We start from the raw sequence: 13,515 nt of genomic DNA, 5'->3' as shown, positions 1-13,515 counted from the left end.
CACTGTTCCCAGTATCTTAGGTGAATTTCCGTATCTGGGTATGTGACTAATAATGTGGATCATTAGGCAATAAGATTCAGTATGCTATGATTAGGATCTAACCCCCCACCTCCGTGTGCTTGGAAGGTGATGGGATCATAAGGGCACTAAGCTCATCATGGGATTCCTCGATCAGTGAGATGTGTAGTAAGTGTACAGGGGCCTGGTTGGAGGTCGGTCACCAAGGGTTTGACCTAAAAGATGTATTCTCAGCCCCAGCTTCTCCCTTCTCTCTGTGATTCCTGGCTGCTATGGGTTGAACACCATTCACTGCTTTGCCCTTCCACGCAGTTGTTTCTGCCTTGGATCCAGGTGACCACGCACTGAAACCATGAGCCAAACAAAATAAACCTCTCCTACTTTTAAGTTATGGGTGGCAGATGTTTTGCTCCTGTGATGGGAATGTGATTAGGACCCAGTACTTTGTGACAGTATTGTTTTAATCAAAATTATTTACTTGGCAATAAATATATAAAATTACAATTTAAATGTTAAGAATAGTATTCAGCAGTAGCTGAAAAGGACTTCTGTCAAAAACTCATGAATTGTGGGTACTTTTAAAAAGTACATACTTACAGCAAAAGAAGCTTTTAACAAAATTCCTCCAGGAGAAAAAAAATCACCTTGGCCTGGGGGTGCGGGGTAGAATAAAATGTTATCTATTATCATTTTTACTCTGTTTTCATGAGGAAAACAATGAATTCTAGTTAAAGGATAATAGTTGATTTTAAAGTCACAAAATATCCTAAAGGAAACTTCTTGAGAGAGAAGTATTCCATACATTCAAAAACCTCCATTATTCTGAAACTAGAATTATGGAATTCCAGAGTTGAAAGCACCTTGATGGACTATTTAATATGTCTTTTCATCTTACAGGTACAGATAACATGATAAAATTTGAGAAAGTAGGTGGCTTGTCTAAATATATACAGCTACTTAAGGATAAAAGCAGGACTATAGTCTGGACCTAAATCAAATCTCTGCATTATTGTATGATTTTCAAATAGCTAACATAATGTATTACCAATAGATAAAATTATGAGGTATCATTATACACTGATTATATATTATATCTTCACCTATAAAACATATTTTAAAATCTATTTCCATACCATACAACCCCACCACCAATGCAAAAGTAATGTATAGACTCCTCAGCCAAGTCAAGGGATAGATAGAGAAATAAAGATAGCTGCTGTAAAAAAATTCTAGTAAGCATGGTTAAAAATACAGTTCTTCACAGTAGGAGGCAGTGATGTGCAAGTTCCTGCTGCTAACAAATACACAAATATTTATGTGGTATACCAGCTAGTGAATATGGAGAGTGCTTGTGTTGGAAAAGTCACCTTTTTTCTTTTTGGTGCTCAGGATGAAACCCATGGCCTACAGCATGTTAGACAAGCACTCTATCATTGATCTACAATTCTAGTCCCTGTCATTTGCAATCATCATAGAAAAAAAATGGCCCTAGCAAGAACCACCAACAGATGTTAAATGCAGACAAATTTTTTCACAAGAAGCATGTTTGCATGGCCTGAAAGCACCCCCCACAATCGTTTATTGATTGCAAGAGAAAAAGTCATGGCTATGGTGGAAAAATTGTGCAACGCCTTGAGTGGACAATCAAAATTAACATGATAGTGATGGGGCAAGTGGACATCCCAAGCCTGAAAACCTCACACCTTGAGGACACATCGCCGATGCCTGATTCTGGTCTGGAATGCAAAAACCTGAATCTCATCATACAGACAAACATAATATGAAAAATATTCCATTAAAATACTTCAAAAAGTTCACATCAGAAAAGACAAAGAAACATTTCACATTAAAGGAGACCAAAGAAATGAAAATGGGCAATTAAGGAAAATACATGACCATAAGGTGGGTTCTATATGGAGAAAGGAAATGCTATAAAAGATATGATTGACTCAATGACGATAATGAAACATAGATCAAAGTAGGTAATAGTATTATATCAGCCACAAAGTCACTCAGGGTAACAAAAGGCTATGGAGTACATGCAACTTACTCTCAGATAAATAAAAAAGTTACGTGCATGTATGTGTGAATTTAAATCCACCCATACTCACACAAAATACAAATTATAAGGCAAATTGGTCAAGATGTTTTAAACATGAATCAAGAATGTAGAATTAACTGGTGATTTTTCTGTAAGTCTCATATTAAATAAAAAGTTTAAGAAAGAAAAAAGCCTAGAAACATTTTCATTTCTTCAGAGGAAAGGGTGGACCTAGAGCCAATACTGAAATACATCGTTTGGGGGAGGGGGTAGAAATTAACACACTGAAAGCAAAGCATTTCAGATCATCCAACCTGTGCTCCATGCCATATGTGGGTTAGTTTAAACCCAGCTAAAAACAGCATACTAAATAGTCCCCCATGGAGATGGCGAGCTACAGCAACCCTGACGCTACTCTAACTCAAGCAGAAAGTCACTCACCAGGCTGGCAGTGAGCGAGGGCGCCGACTGGCCCAGGGCCTGGCTGCGCATGCGCACGAGGTTGGACGTCTCCGCTGAGGCTGGCCACACCTGCCCCGCCACTGGGTTTGGAAGGAGGTATCTCCCTGTTGGGGTGGAAGAGAAGACAATGCAAGTGACAGTTAGACAGCAATAGTTCTGCGACAATGGTGGGTCTCTCCCTAGTCATTCTTCTGTATTATTTCTGCCATAGTCAGTAATAACACTGATAATAGTAATCACAGAAGATTTGCTTGAAATAAATCAGGAGATCCACTGGAGGTTCTGACCTCAACCATCCAAGGACACCCCCTTCATCTCCTACATGCTGTAGCTTCCTTCATCAGGGGAAGATGAAGTGGGTTTTCCCAACTGCCTATTTCACTGGAATGTGTTGAGGACATATGTAAACACACAGAGCATGCTCAGCATTACAGAAATGAAGGTGGACATTTATAACTGTACTCTGGGGGAGGGGACCTAATATGGTTGTAACAAGTAAAAATAAATTTAAAACAACCAGTAAAAGAAAAAACCGTCTAATATGGAAAGTGATCTAGGATTCAACCAGAAAAAAAGTCTACAAAGAGAAAATTGTGACCAACTAAAGGAAATGGGGAAATTCTTTCAAGGTGAAATAGGACCAGTGCCCCTTTCCCCAGCCTCTCTCCGTGAATCACAGGTGGTGGCCAACCGTGTCCAAGGCATACATAATGGCACTCATTTGCATAAATCAGGACATCAATGTCAGCCTAGGTTCACTACACAATTTCCATCAACCTTGAATATATATGCATACACTCTTAAAAGTCAAATGGCTGAATCAATTCATACCATTACTTCCTTGGTACAGGGACTCTGCTAGTAACAACACAGTAAAAAATGAAGTTTTGTGACACCCGGAAAGTTAGGAGAGCCATGCCATGAATCTTCACGTAGTAATGAAGCTCAGACGGTGTTCTATCTGCTTTCCTCTGATACCACTAGCACACTGATGGAATGAAATGAGGATGAGTAGGCATTTTCCTCCCAGAAAACAGAGAGAGAATGAGAAAACAGAATCTCATGTGAGGGCCATGTGTACGCGGACTCTGACCTTACTCCTCGCCAGAATCACGAGGGACTACAGTATGTATGGCTGGTGGTCCTACAACAAAGGTAATATCTATTCCTTGTCCTTCCCTCAAGCATGCCTTAAACAGCACATTCTACGGATTAATAACCACTGCAACCAGTAGAGGAGTTTACCATCACTGAACACTGCTAACCACAAGCCCTATCATAGCACAGGAGTGGGAGGCTTATCCTATCCACTGTCTAGGTGAGAAATCTAATGTTTTATTTAATCCAAGTGTTCAGAAATTTGTATTTTAATTACAGAGAAAAATGGCTTCTTATTTCGTAAAAATCGGCCTTTCACTCTCTTATATTTATACAGTAAAAGCACAGACTCTGGAGAAAAACTAGACTTGCTTTTCAGATCTTGCCCAGTGGTTGAAGGACACTGAGGGACCTCTCTTGGTCTTGATTTTTTTCCATCTCTAAAATGGATATGAGAATCTTCTATGTAGAGTTGCTGAGAGGAGTTTCTGAATAAATCATCAATAAGAGTTAGCTATTTAGCAATAACAATAGTAAAAATGAAAGGCATTTTTAGGGGGGCGAGCTTTGGCTTTTTATTCAAAAGTAGAAAATGCGCATATATACAAAAATCACCTATGATAGCACTAGAGAATATCATTCTGATTTTCTTTATACAATTTATCCTTTCTTGAAAAAATGCAATTGCATTGATTTTTGTCACCTGATCTCCACCAACCCCACATAACAGATTATGACCTTTTCCAACCAGATAAACACAGCAACTGGCAATTAACTAGAACTTGAACACTGTCATTGAAAGACTCAAATATAATTAATTACCCTCTGTGGTTCCAATCATTGCCTCAGAAACATTCAGGCATACTTTCATGGAGGGGGTGCTACATTTAAAGTCTAGAATTTTAATTTTGTTTCCTTGCCTTATTTTGAAATGTGAACTAAAAACTGCACTGAGAGGCTGTCCAAGAAATCTGCCCATTTTAGGCCCAAAGGTAGGACATAAATGAAGAAGGGCAAGAAAACTCCAGACTGCAGCATTAGTATGATGTGAAGAAATTGATTTTTTAAATGCAGAAATGACTCACTATCTGCAGGACATTACTTACTATGAGAATAACAATCTCATCAGTAATCTGAATGCACAAATTTTTGGAGGGTCCCTCCTGGGTCTTTTCCTCCATCATATATTCCTTTGGGAGAGAAACACAACAGGTGCAGAAGCCGTAAGATGTCAGGGTTTATAATGAAGAGAATCCTCTCTGGCCTCACTTCCGTTCTGCCCGGAAGCCCCGTTTCAAAAAAAACTAGGGGTACCTAAAAAAATCACATGAGGACCTAATGTAATCATAGAAAGATTTAAAAGCAAACATGTCAGTTCAGTGAAAAACTCTGCAAGTCAGCCTGCTTTTCCTTTAAAGGGAAAGAATGACTGGACTGTGTTTCCATCAGACTTCTCAAGTAAAGAAACAGATTTATTTATTTCTGTACCCCAAGTTCCTGGCGTAGGGCCTGACACTTAGTAAATACTCGACAAATGTTTGTTGACTAAAGTGCAGCTAAACTCTACTTGATCAGTTCTACACAGGAAGAATACCAGTGAACAGATGATTTTCCTAAATTTCATTTGTAATGATAGTATAACAGCTAAAATGGAGAGGTCTTTGTGTGTGGCAAGCACGATAATACACTCACAACTCCATGGGGTGGGCACTGTCAGCTCCACTTTACAGCAGAGAGAGGTTCCATAACTAAGCAAGGTTTCACTGCTGAGTGAGCAGGTAAAGCTAAGGTTCTGATTCCAAGCTCACATTCTACCTCAGGAAAATATCCACCACATATGCGTATGTGAAAATAAATTATGAACTAAAATAGGATGTTATGTATTCATAAATAAATATATACTATTCATAGAGAGAAAAACATCTAAAAAGATGGAAATGGAAGAATTATACCATAGTCTGGAAATGAAACAAACACAGATCTGAACCCCAGTTCTTACTAGTTGTGTGAAATAGTCAAATTGTTGGGCACTTTAATTTCTAAGTCTCAATCTTCCCATCCCTAAAACAGGAATAACAGTGCCAGGTGGCAGATAAGATTAAAGGAGACAATGTACTTAAATTGTTCAGCCTAGCACACGGAAATCAGTCAACATACGATCACCACCCATATTATGAGATCTGCATCCTTCACCACTAGCATCAGCAAGAAAACAAAACATGGTAGTCAGGTTCCTAGACAAAGATCACATAAGAAATAAGGAATAACACTGAATAATGTCAAAATAAATAATATTTCATGGTAGCAGTAAATAACAACATCAGAATTATGTGTTATCTCGGACAGAGAACAGTGGGAATGGGAGCAAAGAGAAAGATGATGACTCTTGGAAATATTTAATTATTCAAGTAATTAATTAATCTTTTACTTTTGTGATGCTAGGGATTAAAACCCAGGGCCTCACACACGTGAGGTAAGCACTATACCACTGAGATATATCTCCAGTCCTTATAGTATTATTTGTTATTGTAAAAATTATCTGTAAGGAATAATAAGATCTGCTAATTCAATTTAAAAAGTTTATTTGAAGAGTCGAGTTTTTGATTTGTGCCTTTAAATAACATATTACACTGTAAAATGTACCTGAAAAAATACACATATTAAGCTCTGATAAAACTGGCTGGCAGGCATACAATTTTGTGTTCAATTATTCTCTATTAATTTCGACATATGATATTTTCTATATTGCTTTTAATGATTCTAAAAAAAATGTTCTGTGCTCCCGTCCTCCCCTTCATCAGCAAGAGCTTGAGCATAATCCTCATCAAAGGGCATTCATCTGCTGGGATCCTGAACTGCTGAGACCACACATGGCTCAGCCAAGTTGGACTCTGGACAGAATCCAGAACCAGCACAGGGAGCACAAAGCAGGGAACCAGAGCCAGGCCCCTTCCCTCCATACACTCTATGCCATACTTTGAATGCTCCACCTTGTTAAATGCCACAAGACACTCTACAATAAGAAGAACCACTGGTAACAAGGCTTGTATGCCTTCTTATCCTGTCTGAAATCACTTTTAACACTATCATGTGCACTTTATTATTTGTTGCTATCTCGTGTGTAAGTCAATCTTGGTAACAAATGCCTTCAGTTTCTTTGTTACCTGACCAGAGCCTAACCCAAAAGAGGACATTTAGACATTCAATAACTCATCTAACCTCAGCCTATACACTGAGCCTATACCTTCTTTAAATCCAAGAAAACATAAAGGCCCTTGCCAGTAACTGTGAAAGCTAATTGCTCCAGTTGTAGGTGACTTTAGAGTCCGACTCCAATTCTGTTGTGCTCCAATTCTGAACTCCAGAACTGAATCCATCACTTATGTCAAGAACTTCTCCGAGCCTCAGCTTCCTTAGCTATAAAACAGGGGCAAACCAAGAGTTGTTGTAAAATCTAAGAGAGATACTGTATTTCAGAATTAGCCTTCAATCAAATTAGCTTTTAAAAAGATAAGAAACACGAAGTGCTACCCATCACAGATTATAAAGGGAGCAAGAAATACAATGTAAAGCCACTGGAAAAAATAAATTAGGAAACATTTATACACAAGTAAGATGAAATATTGTAATCCTGTCATGGATTAGGTTTTAAATTCTTGCATAGGTCCTGTCCCAAGGAATTTTAATGAAAGTTACAAACTAGAAGGTCTATTAACATAACACATGGGATATTTTATTCCTGCCTAGACCCCCATTAGTGTTAATAGGGAAAAAGGACAACAGATGGATTTAAGGCAGTCATTAGAAGGCACTAACATAGTGCCATAGTTAGTAGTGATTACATCAAACTTTATATAAATTCACTTTCTGATGACTACCAAGAGCCTCTAAAAAGTGTGTTGCTGTTATATTCATGCATCATTTGCTGCCTACAATTTAAGAAAATTAGCATCTGTCAATGGCATTATTCAGCTGCACAGGGTGGAAATTAATGGATAATACCATTTCCAATTTGTTGTATGAGAGGTGAGCTTGCCTAGCAATCTGGTTGCTCTATTTTAATACCAAATTGATCTTGTTGTTACAACTGGAACTTCAATCAGCATTGTCCTCTTTGGGAACATATTTCTAAAATCTCAAAATGGTCATTAACATTTATTAAATATTTTCTATTGACATAACTAGAAATTTAGAGGCTATAAACAGAGGTCTGTTTTAAAGCTGGAATTAGTGGGCTGTTTTGATACAAGAAACTGTCAAGTTCCAACCACAGAGGTATAGGATGTTAGGGCTTTTTACCCTGGTTATTATGACTGTTTTGGCCTTGGGACACTACGGAATGAAAGTGGGAAGTCCTGCAGATTTGTACGCTTATAAATTAAAGCAAAGAGATTACTGAGCCTAGACACAGACACAAATTGTGTGCTGGCTCTATATATGCTCCATAGGACCTCTCTTGCAATGTTTTCCTTTGTTTCCACCATGAATTCCAAGAAACTAGGAGCACAAATTTCATAAATACATGCTTTGCTTTCAGTTGTGAGATATGTGTGTTCAAAGCACCCTAAGGTTAGAACTATCCCTTGGAAACAGGAAAATATCAAGTCAGTAATAACTTTAGCAGAGGGGCTATATGAAGAATTGTCATTGGAGGTCTACTTTATCATTGGGGAATAATGGTACCTGACTAGATTTTTAAATTTCCATGAAAAACAGTTCCATGTCACCTGAAGTACACCATAGATTTAGCAATTAGTCCACAGTCTTATATTTGGAGTTATTTCTCTAGGACTGTAAGCAGGGCATCAAAGGAAAAATAAAATCAGATCACTACATTAGAAAACACTGTTTTGATATGGCTTCTTGAAATCAATTATTTATAAGAACTCTGAAAAAGTTTGTTCAGCCCTTGAAGGTTCCAGCTAGGAATGGAATGAAGCTAAGGTTGCCATTGCATACCTCACAAGGATTTGGGGAGTTAGGAGAGCCATAGAAGAGATGAGGGAGGCTAGACGTAGCATAATAGAGACTAAGGAGCTAGAAACAAAAAGAACCAATGATGAGCTGGCACTTTAATGGTGCTATGAGTGACCGGATGGGACCGCATGCTTTGTTTGAAGACCTTATGCTTCCAGCCTATACCCTTATGGGTTTATAGGTTTTTGGCTCTTAGCCTGCCACTCACCTTAGCTCCCACTGAAACTCTCACAGCAGCTTCTGGAAAGGTGATACCCACCACTGTACTGGAAGGGGGCTATTATCACCATTTCACCTTACATACTTGTAAAATCTCCCTTGCTTAACCTCACTGCCGGGTCTATATGCACAAAGGAAGTGAAAGCAGGACCCCAAACAGATCATGTATCTACTGTGTTCCTTGCAGCATGATTAGGAATAGCCAAAAGGTGGAATCAGTCCAAATGTACTTTGATGGATGAACGGATAAACCAACTGTGGTATATAAATACAATGAAATATCAGTCTGCCTCTAAATAGAAAAATCTGATGCTAAACTGGGCATGGTGGTGCATGCCTGTAATCCCAGTACTGTGGGAGGCTAAAGCAGAAGAATTTCAATCTTAGCCTGGGCAGTTAGGAACTTAGAGAGACCCTGTCTCAATATTAAAACAAGAAAAAAGAAAAAGGCTGAGGATATACCTCAGTGCAAAGAAATGTTTGAGGGGGTAGGGGGTTCTACCACTTGCTACAATGTGAATGAACTTGCAAGATATCATGCTCAGGAAAATAAGCTAATCACAAAAGGAAAATGTTGCAGGATTCCACTTTCACCAGGCACCTGCACTAGTCAAAGTTATTGAGACAGAATGTGTGACAGTGGTTTCCAGGGCCGTTGGGAAGATGAATGAAGAATCCTTGTTTAATGTGTCCAGAGTCTCAGTGTGGGATGATGAAACGGTTCTGGAGAGGGATACCGGTGATGGCTGATGTGAAATGTACTTGTCACCAAGTTGTGTATTTAAAAATGGTTGAGTGGTATATTTTGTTATGTACACTGTAATATACACTATATATTTTTTAAAAACTCCTTTGCTTAGCCAAAACCATGAACCCTTATGAAGCAAAGACTATGTTTTATTATATTCAAAAGGCATCCACCTTAATGTGCATCAACACCTGCTATCACAATTTACACTTAACAACTTAAGCCCTTCCATGGGGATTGCATTTTTAAAAGAATCCTTCAAACTAGAAATGAACAAAAGGTGAAGACGATGATAAGTCACAGGCTGGACATGGGCAAAATCAATGACTCAGCAGCCATTGCCCTAAAGATCACCACCCAGAGATCTTTCTTCTATGCCCCGTTGCCCGCTTCTAAACATTTGTTCCCTCATCGTCAGGACTCTTGCCCTCACAGGCAATTATGGCCTCTCTTTATTCATCTTCAGCAGTGCTACTCCAACACAGTGACATGGTTCCTTTCATTCCCACTCACATGGGTGACTGCCTTCCAATCTCTTGTCCTCAATGCAGAAGAATGACTGTACTTACACAGCATCAACAACGCTGCTCAATCATTCTTCTTAATGGCATAAATAAATATAATCCGAGAAAGCAGCAGACCTGTGACCACACAGCGATGAAGCTCACTGGCTATTCTGTTGAGATACTATACTATTCCAGCCTTTTCAAAAAGTGCAGTGTGTTCTCAAAACAAGTCCAAAACAGAGTCCTGACATCACTGTCTACTAGCCAGTGATCTCCAAGGGACAAAGAAACTGGAAGCAGAGTAAGAAAGCACTCATGCTGGGGGAGGCTGATATCAGAGCAGGGTGTTGCCAATGGGACCTCAAGGCTTTCATCAAATTAATTACCTGTTTTGCTAAGGACTCAAATCTACCAGAGATGTCTAGTGTCACATTTTAGAATATTATCACCAGCACTGTATGTTGAACACAGAATGGCAAAGTGGCATTACTAACTACAAAGCCTGGTGACAAAGTTAGAGAAATGGTCTGAGAGAAACTTGTCGTAAGGGGATCAGGCATCAGAAATTAACAGTTTCTTTGCAGCCAGCCCAGATAGATTGGGTACACGACAAATGTTTTTAAAGCCACTAATGCCCAAGTCTACGCCATGAGAGTGCTAGGAACTGTTGACAAATAACAGAACACACATGTCTACAACAACGAAATCAAAGTCCTTGGACAAAATATGAGGAATCTCAAGATGCCACTACTGCTGTCAATCATAAGTGCAGTTTTAAATCAAAAAATAACCTATGGTGTTAGTGATATAGGAAGGCAATTCAAAATTGTAGTTTGTTTTTTTTTTTTACCCTCAAACTAAACAGCCACTCTGTTACTCTTGCCATTCTACGATAAAAGGGCAAAAGTATCAAGACGAATTATACTTTTAAAAGGAAATAATTCAAAGCCACACAAAGAAATACCCTGGGCTTTCCCTTTCATTTGCTTTCCCACATGTTCTTAAAGCAGTATTTCTGCTCATCCAGCAACATTACCTCTCAATCAGGTTGTAATAAGGGCAGATATTAAGATCAAATTATTTAATGCATATGATAGAGTTTAATCAGCTATAATGTTTCTTTTATTAAACTATATTACTGCCTTCTCCTATACCGATATCCAGCAAATTCTCCCATTCTGCAGGGAGACCAAGCCCTGGCTATCACCTCCTCATTGCACCTAGACCACCAGGGCAGTCTCCTTTCAGGCAATACTTGTCTGGATTTAAAATTCTTATTTAAAAAATAAATAATGGTTTGGTCATAAGCTCCAGTTGCATAGACCAAAGGTGAATGTGACAACTTAAAATTGATTTTTTAAAGAAGTATAAATAGAGTCTACTCTAATGAGAACATGGTAAGAAGAATCCGACACCAAGCAGCGTTGCTTGGAGTGAGTGTCTGCCGTAGCAAGGGCACCAGACGAGCTGGGTGGTGGTGGCAGCGTCTAAGTGATGCCGGGCAGAGGTCAGAGTTAACATCTGCAATCTGGCCTCCCTCCATTCGTGTATTGAAATATAATTCAGTAGAATGAATTGCTAGACATGTCTAAGCCCCCTGGGAAATGACAGATATTGATGAATGCTGCTGGAAAGATATATGGAAGGAAAAGGCAAATAAATAGAACCATTTTTTTCCTCAGAGTCATTTTGTGGATATGTGGAGCAGCTGTTAAAGTACTTGTCAGCCACCCACCCCCCTTCTTCCTCTGCCTTGTCCCTCTGCTTCCTTCACAGCTCTTTAAAGCCTCCCAAGGACCACCACCCATCCCTTTTTAAAATAATCCCCAAATGAATAAGAGTCTCTCTCCTTGTTACACTCAGATCTCTCAACCTGAATACCATCCTTTCCAAAATTCCACTGCTGTAAATGTGTTCACCTCTCCTTCACATCTTGGAAGAACCCCCAGCTTCTAAACTCATGAGATCAAACTTGATTTTGAATCCAGCACCGTTTGGTCCCAATGATGACATTTACATCTTAACCTCAAATCTTGAGCACAGAGTAGCTATGACCTTGGTCAGGCTTCTTAACCTCCTAAACCTTGGTTTCTCATAAACATTCTGTAAAATGGGGGCAGTTTCCCAGAATGATCTGGAGAACTAATTTAGAATGTAAATTAAGGGCCTAACATTCCATGCTACAAGGAGAAGGCCCAACAAAAAGACAATAACTTATTATCCCCTCCATTTTCTGTTGCCAGAGGGCCCTCCTCCTTGCGTCATCCCCAGAACGGATCAAATTCTCCATGTCATCAGTGACTTTGGGGATAAAGGATTCTCATTCTATTTACCACATGGACCTAGGAGCATGGGTTGGGAAAGCAGTCAGATGCAGGTTTGGCCCCAGTGATGAGGGTTATATTCTGGTCCATTCCTTAGCTAGGTAGCCCTGGATAAATCACATGACCGCACTGATGAGCTTCCATTTCCTCATGTCTAGTGATGATGATGATGGTAGGCAACACATATGAAGTACCCAGCTCAGCTCTGAACGCATGATTTGTGCTGAGCAGTAGGTCAGGGCCCCCTTCATGATGATCTCCCTATTTTGGTACCACTGGCATCAAAATCACAACCAGAGGCTGCGACTAGCCTTACCTTTCCCCATCACAACATCTGCAGCTACCTGTGAGAACATGTGTAGAATGCCACTTATTTCTGGGCAAAATATGTCCTAATACATTGCAAACTGTGTGTTCACTGGCACTGTAACTCACTGGTCCTTGAAACCCCATGTCATATCTACTATAATATCCCTACCTGGAACCCAGTGAACTTTCACAAAATCACATACTTATCTCTCCATTCTGCCTCTCACATGTATTTCTACGAGGAATCATATTTTCCCACTGTTTTTCAGTTCCACTCTGTGTAGAAAAATATTCAAATTTTCTTCAATTGTTTCATAACAATAACAATAATGAAAGACTCAGAGGCCTTACACTTAATATGGAGAAAATTACGTTACTTCTCTTGGCATTGATTTTTCTCTTCTAAAAACCATCTCTCCAAAGCTGTCTATTACCTCCACGACATAATGAATGTTTTCAGAGTAAGCTGATTAACTCTCAATATACTAGGGAGCAATCCGCACTTACTTTTTTGAGAAGTTATGAAGCTTACTTAGTAACACTCTTTTACACACCCAGATGCTTTGATTGATGCACCCCAGTGTCTCTGGCAGCCCTGTGATGCTGAGCAGTTCTGACAGCTGCCCTACATCTGAACAGTCATGGCAGAGGCCAAGTAGGAACTGGGGACCAGAAGCTTTACAAGAGCAACAGAAAGAACAAAGGCAGCTTTAGAGTAGATGAAATAAACTCCACATCATCATCTAAGCAGAAATGTCCAGAGAAGTCCAAATTTCTTACAGATTCTCTATTTCTTTTTTTTTTTTTTTTTTT

The 13,515-nt window shown here is 39.2% G+C and overlaps 1 protein-coding gene across 1 annotated transcript in view; it reads right to left on the bottom strand.

Moving 5' to 3' along the window:
- Window positions 1-13,515, bottom strand: part of Mast4 (microtubule associated serine/threonine kinase family member 4) — a 493,834-nt gene that overhangs the window by 369,366 nt on the left and 110,953 nt on the right. The window contains exon 3 of the mRNA XM_033761224.1: window positions 2,501-2,625. Coding sequence (XP_033617115.1) covers window positions 2,501-2,625 — 125 coding nt within the window. The remainder of the gene's footprint in view (window positions 1-2,500; window positions 2,626-13,515) is intronic.

Source organism: Fukomys damarensis, unplaced genomic scaffold (genome assembly GCF_012274545.1).
Source record: "Fukomys damarensis isolate Sample0158 unplaced genomic scaffold, DMR_v1.0_HiC HiC_scaffold_1, whole genome shotgun sequence".
In the NCBI taxonomy this organism is placed as follows: domain Eukaryota; kingdom Metazoa; phylum Chordata; class Mammalia; order Rodentia; family Bathyergidae; genus Fukomys; species Fukomys damarensis.
This window is presented reverse-complemented; position numbering and strand designations above follow the sequence as displayed.